Source organism: Eschrichtius robustus, chromosome 3 (genome assembly GCF_028021215.1).
Source record: "Eschrichtius robustus isolate mEscRob2 chromosome 3, mEscRob2.pri, whole genome shotgun sequence".
Classification (NCBI taxonomy): domain Eukaryota; kingdom Metazoa; phylum Chordata; class Mammalia; order Artiodactyla; family Eschrichtiidae; genus Eschrichtius; species Eschrichtius robustus.
Window position 1 is genome coordinate 37631392 of NC_090826.1, and position 26535 is coordinate 37657926.

A 26535-nucleotide genomic window follows, 5' to 3' on the forward strand; every position below is an offset into this window, starting at 1 on the left:
AATGATTTCCACCCAAAATAAGTAAACAATTATTTACTGAGCTTTACACAAAACAAGTGGCTAAATGTTCAATGAATGAATCAAGAACTAGTTAATAATAACTTTCAGTGGTATTTTTTAATCTATATAATGTTTTAAAAATCAAAACAATGCAGAAATTACATCTTTATTTTATTTATATATCTTGCTAGTATATCTCCTAGGCTCCAGTTACATATAAATCAAGGAAGAGAGATTTCCATACTACATAAATATTTTTTAAATTATACAACAGTTTACTCATTCATTCAATAAGCATGCACTGAGTACCAATTTATGGCATATCACATTATACATTCTAAGCAGGAGGACAATTTTTCTCAATACTGAGAACCTAAAATTAATCAGTTGGCTACATGTGATTATGAAAAGTATCAGAGTAATTTAGCATATGATAATATAATGCTAAAGCTAATGTTAAAATGAGTGTGATTTCCTTGGCATACCAGCTCCATGACAGGCTAAAAGTGCCCAAGAAGCATGCTGCCTATATGAGGGAAGAAATAAGCCTATAAATAAACCACAAGGTAGAAAATTCACATAAAAGTAATCTGGAATGGACTGCAGTCTATTTCTAATATCAAACACAATTCCGAACCATATTAACTTGGGGTTTGGAAAAAGGTTAAGACATGGTTCATATGCTTTCAGGGTTACCTATTTCTTTTTTTTTTTATATCTTTATTTTATTTCTTTACAAATTTAAGATGCATTGAAAAATAAACCAATAAAGAGAAATAAGAGGTCCAGAGCAGGGGCATCCCAGGCTGGGAGCAGGTGAGCCTGGCCACCATCAAGGCTAGCCCTTGTCCTGTCCCAGCCAGTTCGGGTTGGAAGATAACTGTCAGCCACTCTGTCAATACTAAAGCCCAAGTAGTGTCCAGGCAGGAGAGACCTGCTCCAGGCACCTCTGCCTCTCTCCTCAAGAACCCCCAGCTTGGAGAAGCAGTGTTTCCAGTAGGAGCTCAGAGTGGGAAATGGGCTGGCTCTGTGAGGTATTGCAAATTGATGATCAGATTCCCTACAGAACCATTCAGTGTTGGGGCCTCTCCAGCTGGAAAGAAGGCTGGTATCTCTCCCAGATCTTAATTTATTTTGTAACTCAGTTCCTAGACTTATTCATCTCTGACAATGTATCTCTATCCATGGGGTGATCACCAATCACTGCAGGAGAGAGAAAGAAGAGTGGAAGCAGAGAGGGAAAGCTAATCAACCACTCTGATGTTGCTGACTTCCAGGCCCAAGAAGGACTGATCATTTTTCTCTCCACCACCTATGGTCTATACCCCAGCTCTTGTGCATGTGTACGTTTTATCCCTAATATAGGAAGTTGTTGCTAACAGAGAGCTAAATTAACAGCCCCTCCCCCTGTAGTAATCCTGGGATCCCCACTCCTTCCTGCCTGCCCCTCTCTTCTTGAAGGCTGGTCCAAAGGGACACATAAAATTGCCAGGGTCTGGGTGCCTCCAAATTCCCCAATACCAAATCACATAAAGTGAACTGAGAAACTACATGCATTACCATAGGAAAAGCAAGATAAAGTGACGGGATTAGGGGCACCTTCCATCAGTAGGACATGACAGACTGGTAGGATATTTCAGCTCAGAAAAGAAAGTATCTCCTTAAACTTCCCCCTCCCAGCAAAGAGACTGAGGTCAGCTTACATGACTTGTAAGATATGCAACTGTCCAGATTTCTCTGCTCTCCTGGGATGCTTTCTGGAAGCTGGCCTAGGACCCTATTCTGTTTACCCACTTGCTCTAGCTCAGTAGCTGCCGAACTTCCTTGTACATATGACAGAGAAAGTCCATACAAGGTGCCCCCCAGCTTAGGCTCTTGTTTTCCACCAGGATGAGCTTGTACAACATCTCCAGCTTGTCCTCCTGTTTCTCCATGATAAGCTTCAAGCACTGCGATCTCTATGCCCTTAAGCTATCAGTGAGATCCCATACCTTCTTGTACAGTGGATTATGCAGAACTGGCACAACACTCAAGCCACTGGTGATCTGACTGAAGGAGGAGATGCTGAAGAGGCTCTGGACAACTGAGGGTTACCTATTTCTATACACGAGTTATAAATGGTATGCAAGAAAAAAATCCCACAGTAATTTGTTCATCCATGCATGTATACTCTGAGTGCTATATTGCACAGTCATCATTTTTTATAAAGAAGGATGACAGGTTTAACCTTTAAATGACCACTTATTTGTCAAAAAAGTCCCACATGTATTAAAAATATTAAATAATCAATCATGCAAATTGAATCAATTAAATTGAAATAATGCTTACCTAATAAAGTGAATGTGGTGATTTCTAATTTAAGCCATATCCAACACATAAAAGTTTAAAATTCACATGAAACTCTGTTATGCAACAAAAAACAAGCATGAGAAGCTGTTATGAGTTGAATTGTGTCCTCCAAAATTGGTATGTTGAAGTCCTAACCCCCAGTACCTCAGAACGTGCCATTTTTTTTGGAAATAGGGTCGTTGCACATGTAATTAGGTAAAATGAGCTCATACTGGAGCAGTGTAGGCCCCTAATCCAATAATCCATGTCCTTATAAAATGGCCATGTGAAGACAGAGATACATAGGAAGAACGCCTGTGACAAAGAAGGCAGAGATTGTAGTTATGCAGTTGTATACCAAGGAATGCCAAAGACTCCTGGTAAACCACCAGAAGCTAGCAAGAGGCAAGGAAGGATTTCCCTATTGGTTTCAGAGGGAGCATGACCCTGCCGATACCTTGATTTCAGACTTCCAGCCTCCAGAACTGTGAGACAGTAAATTTCTGTTGTTTTAAGCCATCCAGTTTGTGGCAGTTTGTTACAGCAGCCATAGGAAACTAATACAGCATTTTCAGTATTTCTTTTATACATTAATTTACTGACATATTAATGTCTTGATTTTTAAAAATTATTTTCTAAAATAATACAGTAAATGTGACTTTTTGGGGTATAGCGCTATACATTTTAACACGTGTGTGTATATATATATAGCCATCAACCATAAGATACTGACGGTTAATGTCTTGATTTTTTTTTTACATATTTATTTTATTTATTTACTTATTTATTTATCTGGCTGCACCGGGTCTTAGTTGCAGCACGCGGGACTTTTAGTTGTGGCATGCGGATCTTCTTAGTTGTGGCACGTGGGATCTTTAGTTGTGGCATGTGGGATCTAGTTCCCTGACCAGGGATCGAACCCAGGCCCCCTGCATTGGAAACACAGAGTCTTAGTCACTGGACCACCAGGGAAGTCTCAATGTCTTGATTTTTAATAGCCATTACTGAAACAAGAGCAAAGAAATTGTTTCACATAGGCTTAAGTAAATTTCCAGCCCTTTCACTTCAAAATTTAGACTTTGTATTCACACTTCAATAATATATTTTTTTAATTCCTAAAATAAAGATAACCTCTAAAAGTCCACTATCTTTAGTTTATTCATTATCTTTAAAATCTAAAGCTCTATTCCTTGAGAAAGTCACTTTCAATAAGAATTCATCTGAAGTTTTGAAGAAACTGATAAATCACCATTCTTCACATAAAACAGACAGTCAACATAAAAGATACACACTGTTGCAATGTTCATACCACTTACTGTTATCAGCTTATTATATGCGCAAGTATGGAGTTTTCCCCATGTCTTCTAACACTGCACTCATTATAAAAATTCATGTCTCTCTCTCTTAGTTTTAGAACACTGAGAAGTCTGTTTTTAAACTTCTAAACATTCACTATTCAACAGACTTTTTTTACCAAAGTATACTTAATTTACAATGTTATGTTAGTTTCAAGTGTACAGCAAAGCAATTCAGTTATACACACAAACATATATACTCCTTTTCATATTCTCTTCCATTATAGGTTATTACAAGATATTGTATATAGTTCCCTGTGCTATACAGGAGGTCCTCGTTGTCTACCTACTTTATATACAGTAGTCTGTATATGTTAACCCCAAACTCCTAATTTATCTCTCCCCCCCACCCCCACTATCCCTTTTGGTAACCATAAGTTTGTGTTCTATGTCTGTGAGTCTATTTCAGTTTTGTAAATAAGTTCATTTGTATCATTTTTTCAGATTCCACATATAAGTGAAATCATATGATATTTGTCTTTCTCTGTCTGACTTTCTTCACTTAGTATGATAATCTCTAGGTCCATCCATGTTGCTGCAAATGGCATTATTTCATTCTTTTTTATGGCTGAGTAATATTCCACTGTATATATGTACCACATCTTCTTTATTCATTCCTCTGTCAATGGACATTTAGGTTGCTTCCATGTCTTGGCTATTGTAAAAGGTGCTGCTATGGACATTGGGTGCATGTATCTTTTCATATTAGAGTTCTCTCTGGCTATATACCCAGGAGTGGGATTGCTGGATCATATGGCAGCTCTATTTTTAGTTTTTTAAGGAACCGCCATACTGTTCTCCATAATGGCTGCACCAATTTACATTCCCACCAACAGTGTAAGAGGGTCCCTTTCTCTTCAGGGCCTCTCCAGCATTTATTATTTGTAGACTTTTTAACTATGGCCATTCTGACTGGTGTGAGGTGATACCTCATTGTAGCTTTCATTTGCATTTCTCTAATAATTATCGATATTGAGCATCTTTTCATGTGCCTGTTGGCCATCTGTATGTCTTCTTTGGAGAAATGTTTATTTAGGTCTTCTGCCCATTTTTTGACTGGGCTTTTTGTTTTTTTGATATTAAGCTGTACGAGCTGTTTGTATATTCTGGAAATTAACAAACATTTATTAAATATTAAGATGTGTGTGTGAGGCACTGTGGTGGAGGAGGAAGGAGAGAATTCATTGATCAAAAAAAAAATAAAAGAGCAATGTGATTTTAAAACTTGGTAAGTTTCTACTCTAAAAAATGTTACCACTTATCCCTTAAAGGTATGCAGCTGCTTTCCCTGCTGGAATATCTCACACATAAATAAGTCATTTTTCCCCACATGGAAATTTTATTATGATTTTTCATTCTAACTTACACACATCTAAAAAGCTTTTTAGATGAGGATATCTTTTGTTCCCCTAAATAACAGAGATTAAAAACAAATTACATATAAAAATCAACATCTGTAATACTTGTTACTGCTGCATTTCACAAAAGTTTGTACTATAGAAAAATTTCATAGATGTTTATTGATAATATATACATGCTCATAATTATAAACTTACTAGTTAACTTTTAAGCTATAGGTAACTTCCTGAAATGGACCTTTTTATTATTATCGACTTTGCAATTACACTTCTTCCACATAAAGTAGTACTTAGCATTGTGGCTCTAGTCTTGAAGACTATCCGCATACAAATTATGTGTTTATTAGAAAACATGTAGGCTAAAAATATGGGGCTCAACTGTCAGAATCTATGATAATTTCTGGATATTTATATAATTAAGATATACCAGCACTGAAGGACCCTGCATGCCTTTATCCAATTTTTGAAAATCTAAATATTCAAATAAATATAATATTTCTGCATACAAGAGAAAAACTGTTAATGCTTCTTTTCCCTCAATCAATTCACATTTCCCTGAGAAGACACAAACCTCCTTTAAATTTTACCAAACACAGAGAAATCCATTTAAAATATGATGGATAGCAAAAAAGGGTCAACATCTTAAAATTATTGGTAAATTATAGTTGTACCATTCTTATACCATCTGCAGATTCCTGAGTAAGTATTTTCCCAAGGTTTATACTACCACTATTTCCATGGGCTTCTTAAACAGGTTAAAAATGCAGATGCTTAAAACACCTGAACTCTATTACCGTCATAATACTGAGAGATCAGAAAAGTCTATTCACAGAGCTTCAAACTTACAGACGTCCATGAAAACACTAATTTACAATTTTCCCCTTTTAAAAGGAACAGTACTTCTGATTCAGTACTGTCATGGAAAAGAAATGTATCCTTTGAGCATAACAACCTAGTCCTCCCATTTGCTTACATCAAGCTGGGAAAGTTTTAGTTCTGACAGAAAATCTGATGTTTTCTACAGAGCATTTGCTTTTCAACCAGTCCATGACTCCCTATTACCAGATTCCACGTGGAAAGTAATCAGAAGTTACCGAATTTAATATACCTACACTTCGTACAAGTTTTTGTTGTTGTCTAATTTTTTTTCCTTCCAATTTTTTATTCTGTTGTGCTGTTTTATTTTTAAATTTATTTATTTATTTTAAGGTATTCTTGTTTTCCTCATTTAAATCCCCTTATGAATCTTTTCTTTAAAAGATGTTGTTATAGAAATACCCTAACATCCCTTCCTTCCTAAAGTATCAGCCTTTAGTAACTTCCCAATTCTGAGGTTACAGCTATGGCTTGGACACAGTAAGGAAATATGTAGAATTTTTAATAATACCACTGAGTAATTATATTGAGTTTGAAGTGAAGTTATAACGTGAAGAACATCATTACCATCTTGCTACATACAAATCACTTTTTCACTCATCTTTTGGCAATACTTTTATAAAACCTATCATCTAGATTAAGTCACATACTCGCATTTTAGGTTTAAGAGATGAGGGATGGGTTTCTCACTTTACATATTAAAAGATGGTTCATGCCAAGATACAGAACGCAGAATGCTAGAGAATGGAATATCCTTCTCTTCCACACTTACTAGCATAAATTAAAGTCAGAAAATAAAGATTACACAGCTCATGGTTCTCAAATAGCATTACTTAAAAGTGATTAATTCATTCTCCTACCTTCATCTATGAAATCCAAAGTAAGAATCAGAAAATATGCTTAAATATGTCCTTTCTCCAGTCCCTAAAACTATCATACAAGAGCTCATCACCCTAATAAGCATGCCAACTATCTTATTATAAAAAAAAAATCTGATTTAAACATGACCTGGATCACCCACAAAATCTGATTTCATTTGTAACTTGACATTATAGTCACTTTCAAAATATATACCTCTTTAAAACTCTTCCTCTCTCTCATCTGCCCCCTCAAAGTTTGAAAATTCTTTCAAACCCAATATTTCTTACTATAAAATGACCACGTAAATTGACACTTTTCAATTCAAAATATTTTAAACAAGAATCTTAAAAGTTAACTGATAGAAACTCATACAAAGAATAAGGTCTACAGACGAATAAAGAAATGCCTATATTCATTTTCATGTTTTCAGTATTAAAGCTGTACACCTTAATTATCTGATTATTCAATTAATTATTTCAAAAATACACACAAACACACAATGGACTAGCCTCAAATAAACAAAACTTTCTCAATCCACTGTCACTATATTCTGACACAGGATAAATTCAGATAAATTTACACTTCACATTTGCAAAACAAACTGTGGCGTATGTTGTTTTAAAAAGAAACACAGGGTTCAGTGACTCTCAATAAACAGAAGTAGACTACCTTATATGAAACACCACAATGTACTACTCTTAAAATGAAAAGAAAATTTCAAATATGTCAGTTTTACCTGGGGAGAAGACAGCTAGATGTCTAGGGTTCCTGTGTAAGTGTGTTCCTGTGCTTGTTTAATTCTAAAAACAACCTCTCTCCAACTCCTTTCAAAAATCAATATTTTTTCAATAAATATGAGCATATACTGTACAACAAAATGCATAAAGATTATAAGGTGCACTTCCAAAATGCTATAACAGTTCAAATAGAAAAAAAAAAATCAGTGTTTTAATTTCCCACATAGCAAGTCTATGTTAAACAATGTCATTTTTTCCCCTTTCTTCCTAACCATTCCACAAATCAGGACTACTGTATTTATATATTTAATAAGATGAACAAACTGACTAGAAGCTCTGGAGGAGTACAAGAGAAAGAAATCCTTTTCATTTTCCCACAAACAAAAAGATAAAACAAAAGCAAATATGAAGACTTGTTAAATGAGAAGCATTTGAAAAACCCAATGTGACCAGCTTTTGATTTACCCCAGTCTGACAAGGAAGATAGACCCCACCCCCACTCCAGATTGTGCCTTTTTTTTCCTTGGGTGGGAGTGTGGAAAAGAGAAGCTGTCACATTTCCATCTTCGGTTATTGTTAAGTCCACAGCCTAGATTCCCAAGTTATCACTGGTCCAGGGGGGAAAATATTAAAGCAGGTAATTAAAATTGTCTGAAATGCACAGTAGTTTGTTGATTTTTTCCATTTTTAAAGTTAATTATACCCAGCTTCAATCTGCGAAGACTAGATTGCCTTTGACAGCCTGTCCCTCAAACGTTCCCTGTAAGACCGCTTGCTCCAGATTCACTAACAATTCTCTCCTCCCTGAACTTAAATTAGAAGAACGCATTTCAGAAATTATTACATCCAGAAAGCCAAATCTCCCCATCCTTCTTGCCTTGGCCTGGGGTGTAGAACGAAGAGTAAAAAAGAGATCTATTCGCTCTTCAAACAAAAAGAAAAGCGGGTACAGGGCTGGTGGAGGAAAGAGCAGCAATGGACCTGAACGAAATGTTAAGAAAAGTTTTTTATGTGACTAGTTTGTCCTTTCACGGGAGAACAGGAGTTGGGCAGAAAGCCGGGGTCTTGGCCCAGGGCTTGTGCAAAGAGAAGGCACCTGCGGAAGAGGAAGCCGGGGACAAGAGAGGAGTCAAGCGAGCACCTACCGACTTGCAGCACATTCTCCACGGAGCCGCTGTCCAGCAGACGGATGCCCCGGCGGAACGGGAGCCCCTCGCCACCACCGCCGCCGGCGGCTCCTGCCCCTGAGCCCAGTCCGGGGGACGCCCCTGCCGCGGCTGCCCCGGGGGCGGAGCCGGCCGGAGCGGCGGCCCCGGGGGGTGGCGGCGGCCCCTCCTCGGCCGGCGAAGCCCCCGCGGCGCCTCCAGCCGAGCCGGCGCCAGGGCCGCCGCGGTACTGGAAGCTGGAGTACATGCAGATCTCCCGCTCATTCCGCGGAAAGGACCAGTAGACGATGCGGCGCTGCACGGGCTCCGGGATCCGCTCGAAGCGCTCCTCCACCCGCTCGTACGCCCACTTTTCCGCAACCGTCTTGGCGGCACAGTCCAGCAAGGACTCGGGCTGCAGGTGGGGACGGGCCCCCAGGGGCAGGCAGCTGCCGCCGACGCCCCGCACCCCGCCGCCGGCCGCCCCGGGCGAACCGCGAGGGTGGTGAGCCTGCGGACTGGGCCACGAGCACAGGCGCTTGGCCGGAGAGACCGGCGGTGGCGAGAGCAGCTCCTCTCGCTCACCTCCTTCCGCCATTGCTGGGGACTGACTGACTGACTGAGGCGGAGGCAGCGGCGGCAGCGGCGACTGCACCGGCTGCGGCGGAGACCCTGGCCTCGGCCACGCGCCCCGCGCAAGCGCCCAGCTGCGGCGCCGAGGGGGGGGGCGGGGCGAGCAAACCCGCGAGCCTGCCGGCCTGAGTGTGGAGCCTAGGCCGGTCCGGTGCGCGCGCCGCGAGGGCCGACGGGGGCGGACTGAGGAAAAGAGGCGGCGCGCGCCGTCCGGGCCGCCGCGAGCGCGAGGAGGGACGGGAGCGAGCGCGGGCCGGCGGCGCGCGCCAGGCGCAGACGGCCCAGAACGCGCACCGAGCGCTCGCCCCGGGCCGACCTCCACCTAGAGGCCAGCCAAGGGCGAGGAGCGCCGGACCCTCACCAGCTCGCTCACCTCCAACCCACCTGCCGCCTGGAGGGAGAGGAGTGGACTGTGCGGCCAAGTGCAACGGCCGGGCGCGAGCCACGCGAGGAGCCGCCGCGAAGTGCTAGGTTTGCGGAGCGGAGGAAGAGAGAAAACTCAAAATCGGGGTCCTCTGAAGACTGACCAGACGCGCGACGGTCACAGCGGAGTGAAAGATCTGGCAGAAAGACGCTAGGAAGACACTAGGAAAAAATCGGAAAGTTCCAGTGATGAAAACTCTCCTCACACCACAGCAATGTAGAATAAAGTCGGCGGTCCCCTCCGGAGCCGGGCAAAGCCGCACCAGCCCCCGACTGGACAATGGGGCGCCAAGATCTCACCGCCACGGCGGCTGCAGCCTCCGTGGATATTGAAGGGTTTTAGCACCTTGCATCCTAGGGGGGGAAAAAAAAACTTTTCGGTGTGGTTTCTGGTAGAGTTCTCTGATCCCCTGCCTCCAGTCTAAATTAGGTCTTTTATGTTTTCCTCACTTGGCTCAGTCTTTCTACACTTTCATGTTAATTATAACAAGTTGCACACGTATTTTTACATATTTGTGTAATGTCTGACTGACCAACCGACTGTAAACACCATGAGAGCAAAGATCATGTCTATTTTCTTCTCGATAATTTATCCTCTGCCTGACATACGGCAACCTCACCACTAACTCCTCAATAAACAAAACTGAGTTGTAAGCAACGGTATGTTGCTCAGTCAAGAAAATTTATTATTTCAGATTTGCTGACAAACTAATCTCTAAAACGTTAAAATGTTCCAACAACTGTCTTGAGAGTTCCTTCAGTTGCGTTGTCCCTTCAAAATGAGCGAGTTCTAGAGTGTAGTATAAAATAAGGATAAGGGAGTAAATGACTGGAGATGAACATGGGCCAAAGTAGTTTGCTTTTGCTGTAATGTCAGAATTAAAGAGCATAGGCCATAGAGTCAGAATTGGGTGTGAATCACCCTTGCTACTTGTGTGATGCTAATCATGACTCAAGTCATTTGTAAAAGTGAGCTAGTAATAATGCCTATACATATAATTTATTAGAAGTAATTCAAATGTAGTGCTTATTCAGTGTAGTAGATAATAAATATGTTTATATGTGTTAATGGATTTATATCTGTAAATATCTAAATAGATTATTGTGAAGTAGCATAATCCCTCCTGCCCTTTAAATCCGGTACCACAATTATAGACTTTCATGGCACCCAATCTTTTCTTTCCTAGAACTTATCAGAGTTTATTTGGGGCGTGAGTATTCCTCTAATGCCTTTCTCTCTGATTAGATTATGAGCTATGTAAGGGCAGAAAATATTTCTATATAAAGGCCTGTCCCAACACTCACCATAATGCATTCACATGGAAGATGCTCAAGAAACATTTGCTTTCTGAATCAATGAATACGTTACTCTGATTTACTCAACTGCTGGAAAATATACTTAATAGAGGTTGGGATATATGAAGAAATGTTACTAAACATATTTACTAAGAGTCAAGTTTGATTCTTACAAGTTTGATTTAACTAGGTGATTTTTCCTTATTTGGAAGACATTAAACTTTATAGAAAAGCACAAAGAATAGCACAATCTATGCCCATATACTCACCACTCAGAATTAATAATTATTACTTAATATATCAGAAGTCCACTTTAACCACCTCCATAATAGCATCACTGGGAGCAAGTACAACCTGAGTTTGGAGTCCATTTTTAAATTATGTGTGTGTACATATGTAACATTGTTTTTTGTATATTTCATTTAATTAAATGTTATTACAGCTGCCTACCATCACATTGCTAACTTTCTTTTTCCTGTGCATACTGACGCACAAAGATCTAATTCCTTTAAGTGCTGTAAAATATTCCACCTTAAGAATATATCACATTTGGGCTTCCCTGGTGGTGCAGTGGTTAAGAATCCCCCTGCCAATGCAGGGGATACAGATTCGAGCCCTTGTCTGGAAAGATCCCACATGCTGTGGAGCAGCTAAGCCCGTGCACCACAACTCCTGAGCCTGCGCTCTGGAGCCCACAAGCCACAACTACTGAGCCCATGTGCCACAACTACTGAAGCCTGAGTGCCTAGAGCCTGTGCTCTGCAACAAGAGAAGCCACTGCAATGAAAGGCCCATGCACTGCAATGAAGAGCGGCCCCAGCTCGCCGCAGCTAGAGCCCGCACGCAGCAACAAAGACCCAAAAGAGCCAAAAATAAATAAATAAAAATAAATATATTTATTAAAAAAAAAAAAATGAGGATAGCTTCAAGATGGCGGAGGAGTAAGATGTGGAGATAACTTCCTCCCCACAAATACATTTAAAATACATCTACATGTGGAACAGCTCCTACAGAACACCTACTGAACGCTGGCAGAAGACCTCAGATTTCCCAAAAGATGCCCTCAGGTGACCTGCAGGCAGAGGCGGGGCCAAATCCAAAGCTGAACACCAGGAGCTGTGCTAACAAAGAAGAGAAAGGGAAATCTCTCCATGCAGCCTCAGGAGCAGTGGATTAAATCTCTACCATCAAACTGATGTACCCTGCATCTGTGGAATACCTGAATAGACAACGAATCATCCCAAAATTGAGGTGTTGGACTCTGGGATCAACTGTACACTTGGGGTTTGCTTTATGCATCTAATTTGTTTCTGGTTTTATGTTTATCTTAGTTTAGTATTTAAAACTTATTATCACTGGTAGATTTGTTTATTGATTTGATTACTCTCTTCCTTCTTTTGTTAATATATATATTACTTTCCTTTTTCTCCTTTTGTGAGTGTGTATGTGTATGCTTCGTTGTATGATTTTGTCTGTAAAGCTTTGCTTTTATCCTTTGTCCTAGGGTTCTCTTTGTCTGTTTGTTTTGGGGGGGGAGTTTAGTATAGTTTTTAGTGCTTTTATTTTAATAAGTTTATTTTATTTTATTTATTTATTGTTTTTCTTCCTTTTCTTCTGAGCCAGGTGACTGACAGAGTCTTGGTGCTCCAACTAGGTGTCAGGCCTGAGCCTCTGAGGTGGGAGAGCCGAGTTCAGGACATTGGTCCACCAGAGACCTCCCAGCCCCATGTAATATCAAATGGCGAAAGCTCTATCAGAGATCTCCATCTCAATGCTAAGACCCAGCTCCACTCAATGACCAGCAACCTACAGTGCTGGACACCTTATGCCAAACAACCAGCAAGACAGGAACACAACCCCACCCATTAGCAGAGAGGCTGCCTAAAATCATTATAAGTTCACAGACACTTCAAAACACACCACTGGATGCCGTCTGGCCCACCAGAAAGACAAGATCCAGCCTCATCCACCAGAACACAAGCACCAGTCCCCTCCATCAGGAAACCTACACAACCCACTGAACCAACCAGAGCCACTGGGGGCAGACATCAAAAACAACGGGAACTAGGAACCTGCAGCCTGAGAAACAGAGACCCCAAACACAGTAAGTTAGGCAAAATGAGAAGACAGAGAAATACACAACAGCTGAAGGAGCAAGGTAAAACACCACCAGTCCAAACAAATGAAGAGGAAATAGGCAGTCTACCTGAAAAGGAATTCAGAGTAATGATAGTAAACATGATCCAAAATCTTGGAAATAGAATGGAGAAAATACAAGAAATGTTTAACAAGGACCTAGAAGAACTAAAGAGCAAACAAACAGTGATGAACAACACAATAAATGAAATTAAAAATTCTCTAGAAGGAATCAATAGCAGAATAACTGAGGCAGAAGAACGGGTAAGTGACCTGGAAGATAAAATAGTGGAAATAACTACTGCAGAGCAAAATAAAGAAAAAAGAATGAAAAGAATCGAGAACAGTCTCAGAGACCTCTGGGACAACATTAAATGCAGAAACATTCGAATTATATAGGTCCCAGAAGACGAAGAGAAAATAAAGGGTCTGAGAAAATATTTGCAGAGATAATAGTTGTAAACTTCCCTAATATGGGAAAGGAAATAGTCGATCAAGTCCAGGAAGCACAGAGAGTCCCATACAGGAAAAATCCAAGGAGAAACACGCCAAGACACATATTAATCAAACTATCAAAAATTAAATACAAATAAAAAATATTAAAAGCAGCAAGAGAAAAACAACAAACAACATACAAGGGAATCCCCATAAGGTTAACAGCTGATCTTTCACCAGAAACTCTGCAAGCCAGAAGGGAGTGGCAGGACATATTTAAAGTGATGAAAGAGAAAAACCTACAACAAAGATTACTCTACCCAGCAAAGATCACATTCAATTTCAACGGAGAAATTAAAACCTTTACAGACAAGCAAAAGCTAAGAGAATTCAGCACCACCAAACCAGCTTTACAACAAATCCTAAAGGAACTTCTCTAGGCAGGAAACACAAAAGAAGGAAAAGGCCTACACTAACAAACCCAAAACAATTAAGAAAATGGTAATAGGAACACACATATTGATAACTACCTTAAATGTAAATGGATTAAGTGCTCCAACCAAAAGACATAGACTGGCTGAATGGATACAAAAACAAAACCCGTATATATGCTGTCTACAAGAGACCCACTTCAGACCTAGGGACACATACAGACTGAAAGTGAGGGGATGGAAAAAGATATTCTGTGCAAATGGAAATCAAAAGAAAGCTGGCGTAGCAATTCTCATATCAGACAAAATAGACTTTAAAATAAAGACTATTACAAGAGACAAAGAAGGACACTACATAATGATCAAAGGATCAATCCAAGAAGAAGATATAACAATTGTAAATATTTATGCACCCAACATAGGAGTACCTCAATACTTAAGGCAAATGCTAACAGCCATAAAAGGGGAAATCAACAGTAACACAATCATAGTAGGGGACTTTAACACTCCCTTTCACCAATGGACAGATCATCCAAAATGAAAATAAATAAGGAAACATAAGCTTTAAATGATATTTTAAACAAGATGGACTTAATAGATACTTACAGGACTTTCCATCCAAAAACAACAGAATACACTTTCTTCTCAAGTGCTCATGGAACATTCTCCAGATAGAACATATCTTGGGTCACAAATCAAGCCTCAGTAAATTTAAGAGACTTGAAATCGTATCAAGTATCTTTTCCGACCACAACACTATGAGACTAGGTATCAATTACAGGAAAAAATCTGTAAAAAATAAAAACACATGGAGGGTAAACAATACACTACTAAATAACCAAGAGAACACCGAAGAAATCAAAGAGGAAATCAAAAAATACCTAGAAACAAATGACAAAACACGAAGACCCAAATCCTATGTGATGCAGCAAAAGCAGTTCTAAGAGGGAAGCTCATAGCAATACAATCCTACCTCAATACACAAGAAACATCTCAAATAAACAACCTAACCTTACACCCAAAGCAATTAGAGAAAGAAGAACAAAAGGCCCCTAAAGTTAGCAGAAGGAAAGAAATCATAAAGATCAGATTAGAAATAAATGAAAAAGAAATGCAGGAAGCGATAGCAGAGATCAATAAAACTAAAAGCTGGTTCTTTGACAAGATAAACAAAATTGGTAAACCATTAGCCAGACTCATCAAGAAAAAAAGGGAGAAGACTCAGATCAATAGAATTAGAAATGAAAAAGGAGAAGTAACAACTGACACTGCAGAAATACAAAGGATCATGAGAGATTACTATAAGCAACTATATGCCAATAAAGTGGACAACCTGGAAGAAATGGACAAATTGGTAGAAAAGCACAACCTCCCGAGACTGAACCAGGAAGAAATAGAAAATATAAACAGACCAATCACAAGCACTGAAATCGAACCTGTGATTAAAAATCTTCCAACAGGGCTTCCCTGGTGGCTCAGTGGTCGAGAATCTGCCTGCCAATGCAGGGGACACGGGTTCGAGCCCTGGTCTGGGAAGATCCCACATGCCGCGGAGCAACTAGGCCCGTGAGCCACAACTACTGAGCCTGCGCGTCTGGAGCCTGTGCTCCGCAACAAGAGAGGCCATGATAGTGAGAGGCCCGTGCACCGCGATGAAGGGTGGCCCCCTCTTGCCACAACTAGAGAAAGCCCTTGCACAGAAATGAAGAACCAACACAGCCAAAAAAAAAAAAATCTTCCAACAAACAAAAGCCCAGGACCAGATGGCTTCACAGGCAAATTCTATCAAACATTTAGGGAAGACCTAACACCTATCCTTCTTAAACTCTTCCAAAACGTAGCAGAGGGAGGAACACTCCCAGACTCATTCTATGAGGCCACCATCACCCTGATACCAAAACCAGACAAAGAGGTCACAAAAAAAGAAAACTACAACCAATATCACTGATGAACATAGATGCAAAAATCCTCAACAAAATGCTAGCAAACAGAATCCAACAGGACATTAAAAGGATCATACACCATGATCAAGTGGGGTTTATGCCAGGAATGCAATTCTTCAGTATATGCAAATCAATCAATGTGATACACCATATTAACAAATTGAAGGAGAAAAACCATACGATCATCTCAATAGATGCAGAAAAAGCTTTTGACAAAATTCAACACCGATTTATGATAAAAACCCTCCAGAAAGTCGGCATAGAGGGAACTTACCTCAACATAATACAGGCCATATATGACAAACCCACAACCAACATCATTCTAGATGGTGAAAAGCTGAAACCATTTCCACTAAGATCAGGAACAAGACAAGGTTGCCCACTCTCACCACTATTATTCAACATAGTTTTGGAAGTTTTAGCCACAGCAATCAGAGAAGAAAAAGAAATAAAAGGAATCCAAATCGGAAAAGAAGAAGTAAAACTGTCACTGTATGCATATGACATGATACTATGCATAGAGATTCCCAAAGATGCTGCTAGAGTTAATCAATGAATTTGGTAAAGTAGCAGGATACAAAATTAATGCACAGAAATCTCTTGCATTCCTATACACTAATGATGAAAAATCTGAAAGAGAAATTAAGGAAACACTCCCATTTACCACTGCAACAAAAAAGAATAAAATACCTAGGAATAAACCTACCTAAGGAGGCAAAACACCTGTATGCAGAAAACTATAAGACACTGATGAAAGAAATTAAAGATGATACCAACAGATGGAGAGATATACCATGTTCTTGGATTGGAAGAATCAACATTGTGGAAATGACTATACTACCCAAAGCAATCTACACATTCAATGCAATCCCTATCAAACTACCAAAGGCATTTTTCACAGAACTGGAACAAAAAATTTCACAATTTGTATGGAAAAACAATAGACTCCGAATAGCCAAAGCAATCTTGAGAAAGAAAAACGGAGCTGGAGGAATCAGGCTCCCTGACTTCAGACTATACTACAAACCTACAGTAATCAAGACAGTATGGTACTGGCACAAAAACAGAAATATAGATCAATGGAACAGGATAGAAAGCCCAGAGATAAACCCAAGTGCATATGGTCACCTTATTTTTGATAAAGGAGGGAAGAATATACACTGGAGAAAAGACAGCCTCTTCAATAAGTGGTGCTGGGAAAACTGGACAGCTACATGTAAAAGAATGAAATTAGAACACTCCCTGACACCATACACAAATATAAACTCAAAATGTATTAAAGACCTAAGTGTAAGGCCAGACACTATCAAACTCTTAGAGGAAAACATAGGCAGAACACTCTGTGACATACATCACAGCAAGATCCTTTTTGACCCAGCCCCTAGAGAAATGGAAATAAAAACACAAATAAACAAATGGGACCTAATGAAACTTAAAAGCTTTTGCACAGCAAAGGAAACCATAAACAAGACCAAAAGATAACCCTCAGAATGGGAGAAAATATTTTCAAATGAAGCAACTGACAAAGGATTAATCTCCAAGATTTACAAGCAGCTCATGCAGCTCAATAACAAAAAGCAAACAACCCAATCCAAAAATGGGCAGAAGACCTAAATAGACATTTCTCCAAAGAAGATATACAGATGGCCGACAGACACATGAAAGAATGCTCAACATCATTAATCATTAGAGAAATGCAAATCAAAACTACAATGAGGTATCATCTCACACCGGTCAGAATGGCCATCATCAAAAAATCTAGAAACAATAAATGCTGGAGAGGGTGTGGAGGAAAGGGAACACTCTTGCGCTGTTGGTGGGAATGTAAATTGATACAGCCACTATGGAGAACAGTATGGAGGTTCCTTGAAAAACTAAAAATAGAACTACCATATGACCCAGCAATCCCACTACTGGGCATATACCCTGAGAAAACCATAATTCAGAAAGAGTCATGTACCAAAATGTTCATTGCAGCTCTATTTACAATAGCCAGGACATGGAAGCAACCTAAGTGTCCATCATCGGATGAATGGATAAAGAAGATGTGGCACATATATACAATGGAATATTACTCAGCCATAAAAAGAAATGAAATGGAGGTATTTGTAATGAGGTGGATGGAGTTAGAGTCTGTCATACAGAGTGAAGTAAGTCAGAAAGAGAAAAACAAATACAGTATGCTAACACATATATATGGAATCTAAGGAAAAAAAAAAAAAAAAGGTCATGAAGAACCTAGTGGCAAGACGGGAATAAAGACACAGACCTACTAGAGAATGGACTTGAGGATATGGGGAGGGGGAGGGGTGAGATGTGACAGGGTGAGAGAGTGGCATGGACATATATACACTACCAAATGTAAAATAGATAGCTAGTGGGAAGCAGCCGCATAGCACAGGGAGATCAGCTCGGTGCTTTGTGACCACCTAGAGGGGTGGGATAGGGAGGGTGGGAGGGAGGGAGATGCAAGAGGGAAGAGATATGGGAACATATGTATATGTATAGCTGATTCACTTTGTTATAAAGCAGAAACTAACACACCATTGTAAAGCAATTATACTCCAATAAAGATGTTTAAAAAAAAAAAAAACGTTCGCTGAGGCTGCAATCATATGAAGGCTTGACTGGGACTAGAGTATCCTCTTCCAAAATGGCTCACTCACATGGCTGGTAAATTGGTGCTGGCTCTTGGCAGGAGGCCTCTGTTCCTCTCCAGGTAGGCCTCTCCAATGGGTTGCTTCAGTATCCTGTGGCATGGCTGATTTTCCCCAAAGGAATCAGAGAGCAAGGTAGAAGCTGAAATGCCTTATGACCTATCCTCAGAAGTCACTCACCATCACTTCTATAGTATTCTATCTTATCAGACCAACCCTGATTCAATGTGGGAGAAGAGTGTACAAAAGCATGAACACAAGGAAGATACAAGGCTCACTAGAAGCCATGTTGGATATTGGCTACCACAACCAACTCCCACCAGCACTGAGTAAGAGTACTATTTCCCGTTATCCTCACCAATATGCAATATTGTCAGACAATAATTTTTAACAGCCTGATTAACAAGAAATGTTATCTCTATTTTTATTTGGTTACTGGTGAGGTTGAGCATCATTTTATATGTTTTTGGCCATCATACACCCTCTTCTGTTAATTGTCTAATTACATCTTTTTTTTTTTCCTTCTGAATTGTTTAACATTTTCTTGATTTGTAATACTTTATATAGTCTGGATAGTACTGCTTTGTTATATGTATTGCAAATATCTTCTTCCCATATGTCTCTTTTCTTTTGATTTTAATATGTCTTTTACTATATATTTTTTTTAATTTATTTATTTATTTATTTATTTTTGGCTGCATTGGGTCTTCATTGCTGCGCGTGGCCTTTTTCTAGTTGCGGCAAGCAGGGGCTACTCTTCGTTGCCGTGTGTGGGCTTTCTCTAGTTGTGCTCTCTAGTTGTGGCGAGCGGGGGCTGCTCTTTGTTGCAGTGTGCAGGCTTCTCATTGCAGTGGCTTCTCTTGTTGCAGAGCATGGGCTCTAGGCATGCGGGCTTCAGTAGTTGTGGCATGCGGGCTCAGTAGTTGTGGCTTGTGGGCTCTAGAGCACAGGCTCAGTAGTTGTGGCACACGGGCTTAGTTGTTCTGCGGCATGTGGGATCTTCCCAGACCAGGGATCGAACCCGTGTCCCCTGCACTGGCAGGCGGATTCTTAACCACTGTGCCACCAGAGAATTCCCTCTTTTACTATATTATGATGAAATCAAATTACCTATCTTTTCTTTTATGTTTTGTACATATTATATCTTATTTGAACAAGCCTTCCATATTCTACATTTTCTTCTAGTAGTTCTTTAACGTTTAGGTTTTTTGCATCTGGAATTTTTTTCTTTGTATGAATATAATTTTAATTTTTTCTATACAGAGAGCTGTTTTTATTTTTATTTTTTGGCTGTGCCACACGGCTTATGGGATCTTAGTTCCCTGACCAGGGATTGAACCTGGGCCCTCAGCAATGAGAGCACAGAATCTTAACCACCGGACCATCAGGGAATTCCCTAGAGAGAGCTGTTAATTGCTCTAAAACCATTTGTCAAGTAGTCAGCCTTTCCTCCATTGATTTGTGATGCACCAAGTTGTCTTATATGCACAGATTTTTTTCTGGGCCTTTTTTTCTGTTTTATTTACCTTTCTATCTCTTTGTATTTCAATACTATACTCTTTAAATTAATAATTAAATTTGGTAATATGTAATTAAATTTGGAAATATTTAGATGACTGGTAAGATGAATTTTCCTTCTTTGTCCTTGTTTTCCAAATTTTTCTTAGCTATCCATGCACTTCTTAACCTTCCATACAAATCTTATAATCAACTTTACTATGTTTCCCAAAAAGTCCTGCAGTCATTCTTCTTGGAATTACATTAAATTTATAGATTAATTTGGGGACAACTATAACTGTCTTTATAAATATAGTCCATCTCTTCATTTATATGAGTGTCCTTTACTAATCTTTTTACAAGAACTAAATATTTTATTATTACTCTTCTATTTATTTTATGACCCTAATGATTGCTAGATCTTTTCTAAAATATCATTAAACAAGAAACGATCTCACCTCTGGTAGCTTACCATCTAGTTAGCGAGATACGATGAAACATGTGAAAAGTTAGATAAAAGTAAAAGACTGAAATAATACAAAAAAAGTAATGGCTTCAGAGGATTGTCAAGTGATTTGAAGAAGCACTCACTGTTTGAGGAATCAGAAGAAAGATCAGCTTGTGTAAAAATTGTGAGAGGAAGCTCTATTATAATTTATTTCATCTAGGTCTTGAAGAATGAGTAGGATTCAAACAGGCCCAAAGGTTTAGGAAAGGAATTTCAATTGGGTTGAACAACTTCGGCAAAAACCCAAAAGCTGAAAAGTACAAAACATTCATGGAATAATTAAAAATAAATCTGCTTGGCTATAAAAATGGGAAATAAAGATTAGAAATATCTTTTAAAGCCAAATTATGGGTAATATTAAATGTCAGGTTAAGGAATGTGAAGTTAAGTATACAGTATGGGCAATAGGGAACCAAGACAGAGAAGGTTGTTAGATATCTATATAGCATGATAACACTGAATATAACCTATGTTTTTCATATCTTTTCCCCCATTAGTATCCTTTGCACTTAGCACATAATAGAGCCTCAATAAATGTTTCATGAATGAATGAATGAATGAATGATCTGGTTGTGATGTGGAGAATCTATTACAAGGGGAGAAAAGGAGACATAGAAACCTCTTAGGTACCTATTCCAACAATCTGGTCATGAATTGTAGTGGCCTCAATTCAGATGACAGTAGGAAAAGAGAAATTTCTCTGAATAAAGTGCCTCTGACCTACTGTTCCTAAAAAATGAGACAATGAATATTTATTAACATCTACACTGTACCTTAGAGTAGCAGGGTGACATTTTTTTTCTGATAGACCATGAAGCTACATTTTGTGTTTTCTGCTATATTTGCCATTTTTAAACAAATACAAATAAATAAGCTACTATTTTGTGAAGCATATAAGTTAAATATAGTAAAGGACACTAGGTTGCTTAAGACAGCCTGGGCATTAAGAATGAAAGAAACCATATGCAAGCCTGAGTTGGGACCAGAAAACTGGGAATTGTTACAGAGGAAGTTACAGGAAGATAAGAAGGCAAGGACATCTAATAATAATGATACTTAAAATTGATACAAATGCTTTACAGTTTTCGGCTAGGAAATAAAGCATTGCTGAAGAAAATTCACCAAATTGGTGCTAACCAAGAATACTAATTTAATTCTAATTCCATTTGGGTCCTAAATGCTGCTTGGCAACATTATTCATCCCCAATTGACTAGCATCTTTTTTTTAATTATTATTTATTTATTTTATCTATTTATTTTTGGCTGCATTGTGTCTTCGTTGATGCTCGTGGGCTTTCTCTAGTTGAGGCGGGTGGGGGCTACTCTTTGGCACGCGGGCTTCTCATTGCGGTGGCTTCTCTTGTAGAGCATGGGCTCTAGGCACACGGGCTTCAGTAGTTACGGAGCATGGGCGCTGGGACACGCAGGCTCAGTAGTTGTGGCTCGCAGGCTTAGTTGCTCTGCGACATGCGGGGTCTTTCCGGACCAGGGATCGAACCCGTGTCCCCTGCACTGGCAGGCGGATTCTTAACCACTGCACCACCAAGAAAGTCCCTGACTAGCATCTTTATCCTCATTTTACCTATGAAGAAAGGCTCAGAAAAACTGTGTCTTAATCAAGGTCACTAGCAAGTGACTGACAGATCCAGGATTCAAATCTGTGTTGTTGAATTCTGAGTCCAGTGAAGTTTCCTTTCTACACCATAGTTGTCTCACCTAAGAGCCAAAGTATTGTGTAAGGATAGAATTAAAGTGATCATATATTCTCTCCTGGATAGGGACTCAAATTTGGCCGGAAAGGGGCTATCAGATTGATTAACTTAGAAGGGAATAAGCAATTAGATTTCTCAGTGAATCATGAGAACTATTCCATTGGCTATAGTCAAATAATGAAACTTAAGGAAAGAAGAAGGAAAAAGAGGGCAAGAACAAGAGGAAGGTGAAGAAGAAGAAAGATGAAAAGGAAAAGCATCAGTGACTTGTGGTAAGAAAGAAACCTTAACACACTGGAAATATCAGCAAGTGGAATAATAAGAGAACCAGTATCAGGCCTTGTTGATATGTGGCTTGTGTGGAGTGAACATGGAAGTCAGTGTTATTGAGAGCTATGTGAGGCCACTGTTGACATCTGCCAGCTCTTTTCAAGATTAGCCTAAACATTGGTTCAGATTAAAATAATACCGGTTTGTTGATGTTAGCATTATTGTTCTAATACTTTAAATACAAAAGTTAATATACAATATGGAGCTTATAGTTTAGTTTGGGAAACAGACGTTAAACAACTAAACATATAAATATATAAATACAGATGGTAATAACACGGCATATAAGACTTTGGGGAATATGTAAAATGTGGTGGGGAATAGCAAGTACTTTAGATTAGTTGGAACACAAAGATGGTGGTGAGAAGTAGCAGGAAAAGACTATAAAAGAGACGAGAGACATTGGGAAGAGCTTTAAACTGCTAACTTAAGGAATCTGAGTTCTCTTAGCTTGGCAGAAGGAAGATGATGAAGGTGTTTTGAGCAGGAGAGTAACACCATAAAAGGCAGTGTTTCAGGAAGATTAATCAGACAGATGTGTGCAGAATCAGTGGGGAGGAGAAATGGAGGCAGAGGATGAGTTAGAAGGCTGTGGCCACATGTGAGAAGGAGGTGGTAAAGCCCTGTAGAGGACCCACAACATCTAGACTTAGGGGCTGAAATCCAGCCTGCACTCCATTTGCCCAGCCCTGCACCTAAAGGGTTGCATTTGGGTACCTTTCTAATTCTCACCAAGGAATCATATGGGCAGTGACCCTAGGCCTGTATTACCCGGTTTGATCTCTCTCCTCTGCTGAGAGAATTGACCCATTTCAAAGAGGCTGAAGTCTAAAGATACTTTTTTAATAGCACTGCAATGTCCAGGGTGAAAACACTAATACCAAAATCAATGACCAGGAAGAATACATGACATTTTACAACAGCTCTTTTGATGTCAGGAAAATTTTGAGCCAAACTTAAAAGCAAATCTTTAAAATTTCATCTGTGGGACATCCTCAATCCCCTAGGAACTGAACAAAAATCAGTGATGAGATGGGGTGAGGGATACAGTGAGACTTAGAGATGAGGATTTAGGCATCATTTGGCAAGTTAACTACATGCAACCCAGAGTAATTTATTTAATAATGGACTTTATTCTGGTTTCCATTTCAAAATGTAGATGATAGACACCTATGCTTGATGATAATGCTAACTTCGGGTATATATGAAAGACTAGATGAACTGGGGACAGGTAAAGATATTTGAGAAATGGAAAGGAAAACCATGATTAAAACAATATTGAATTGATTGGACCTATTACCCAACTCTGCCATATTTCTTGCAGTAGAGAACAACCACAAAATTAGAGGAATTTAGCTCCAAGGGTAGACCCCAACTTCTCTAATGGACTGGAGTAATCCCATACCCCATTCTAAAGTGATTCATTCAGGGATAGGCAGTTGTAAGTCAATCACTGTATGGCATTTCCCTTGTCATGGGGATTAGTTCAGGAATAGGCATAACCCATTAGGCCAATGAGACATGTGGTTTGCTGGCAACTTCCAGGAAAGAAATGTTCTCACTCTTTTAAGAGAACTTGTGGAAGTAATACTCTGAGTGCTCTGACACAGAAAAGGAGATGGTTGATAGCATGCAATGAATACAAGGGTAAGCCAGGCTTCGGTTGAAGGTGATACACCAGAAGCCTTATGGGAAAGATAGAAAATAACTAGATTTCTGATGGCATTCTTAAACAGCTGAATCAAACCTACTTTACTCCCTCTATGCCTATTGACATCCAGTTACATGAGCCAATAAATCTCCCTTATTATTTTTTCAATACTTCATTGAGGTATAATTTACATGCATTAAAATGCACAAACCCTAAATGTACAGCTTAATGACTCTTTACATATGTACACACCTATGAGACCACCACACACATCAAAATATAGAATATTTCTCTCATTCCATAAAGTTCCTTTGTATCCCTTTCCAGTCAGTATGCATCCCCCCAGAGATACACATTATTCATTTAAATAGAATCCTATAGTATGAATTCTTTTGTCTGTTTTTTTTTCACTAAGCATGTTTTTAAGAGTCATATCTGTTATTCCCACATATCAGCAGTTTGTTCTGTTTTAATCCTGAGTAGTATTCCATTATACAAATGTACCACATGCCCATTCTCTCTTTATCCATTCTCCCTTTGATGGACGTTTGGGGTGTGTGTTAGTTAAGAAGGATTAGAGGTACAAGAGCTTTATTAGAAGTTAAGCTTGATAGGGAACATGGGGAGGGAGCTACGAGCTAGGGAAAGAACGAGAGCCCTCAGAACTCTATGCGGGTGAAGGAGAAAGGAAAGGAAGGAAGTTTGACTGGAAGGGTCTTAGACTGCAGTGCAGTTCTAAGAAAGTTAGACAAAACTGGTCACCCATCAGAGGAGTCCTGCATCTACCAAGATCAGGTCTGCCTTAATATCTCTTCTGCACTCAGTCAGAAGAGCAACCTGTAGAAACCATGGCCTCTGGGTGAATGCCTCTGGATTTTAGAGCACAGCAATCAAGATGGTCAAAAAAGTATGCTCCTCACAACCAGATCTCCAAGAACATTTTCGTGGCTGCCACTGTCCACCCTGTACCTCACAGATTTACTTCTCCATGCAGGATCAGGGAACAGATCTTCCACAGTTCTCTTTCTGAGGGGAAACTCAGAAGAGGAAGGTTGGTGAGGTTAACTACAACCTCATTGCTACAACTGATCCTGGGGCTACAACTAGTATTCATCTTCTTCCTCCTCCACTTATCCATTCTGAATTCACCCCACCCTCAGCTATCACCTCAGAGCTTGCTTAGCGGTGTGACCCAAACCTTCAATCCTTAGGATTCTGAGCACTTAGTAATCATATCTTTCTCAGGCTAGAATTATTTCACTTGTCTGTTCACAGTTACAGCAGGTCAAGGGAGTGCCAGGAGGCACTCAAATAGATCTCTTGGGTTCTACATGTTTCCTCCATGACCCCACTGTGTAAAAGGAACACTACCTCCTTCTGCTAAAGGGTCAATGACTCCTGCCAATATGGTGACTCCTCTTCTCACCTGCTAGTCTCTGGACACAAATTTCTGGTGCCCGGGTAGCAGCTATAGTTAGCTGGTGTAGTGGACCAAGACCTTTAATCATGAAGAGCCTAGCGTTGTGGAGACAGGAAGCACAAATTCCCCCGGAAGGTCCCTGGAACTGTTGATAAGTGGGACCACTCCTGCTTCTATTCTTTGGTTTCAGGACTTACGTCTGCTTCCTAATAGAGACACAGCACTATATAGAGGTCCCCAGTTTGATGCATACACAGCATCTTGAAGGATGGCACTTATCCCTTCAGAATGTTATCTCTGAGCTGAGCATTTTAAATGCACCTGTAGAAGGCCTTTCCATCATTCTACGAGGCTGGCTCCTTCTGGATGATGTGTTATTTGATATGACCAGTGGATTTCACGGTCATGCCAGATGATTCTGACATATCTTTTGCTGTGAAGTGAATCTCCTGATTAGGTGCTATTCTGTGTGAGATTCCATGCCTGTGGATCAGGGATTCTATAAGCCCCTGAGTACTGGTACTGGCTCAGGTCTGTGGGCAGGAACGACAAACTCATATGTAGAATAGGTATCTATCCCTTTGAGAACAAACCCCTGACCCTTCTAGAATGGAAGGGGCCTTAGGTATTTGATGTGCCACCAGAGACCAGTTGATCTCTGAGGAACAGTGCAATATCAGGGGCTTAGTTTTTCATCTTAGTTATCAACAGTTTGAACATTCAAAGAAGCAAAAGCTAGATCAGCCTTGGTAAGTACCTGCTGTTGGGCCTGTATGTAGCCTCAACTTCTACCACAAAGATCA

The 26535-nt window shown here is 39.8% G+C and overlaps 1 protein-coding gene across 1 annotated transcript in view; it reads right to left on the bottom strand.

Annotated features, from left to right (window-relative positions):
* ZSWIM5 (zinc finger SWIM-type containing 5) overlaps positions 1 to 9258 on the bottom strand; it is a 248428-nt gene extending 239170 nt beyond the window's left edge. The window contains exon 1 of the mRNA XM_068537942.1: positions 8661 to 9258. Coding sequence (XP_068394043.1) covers positions 8661 to 9258 — 598 coding nt within the window. The remainder of the gene's footprint in view (positions 1 to 8660) is intronic.
* Between the last annotated feature and the right edge of the window lie 17277 nt (positions 9259 to 26535).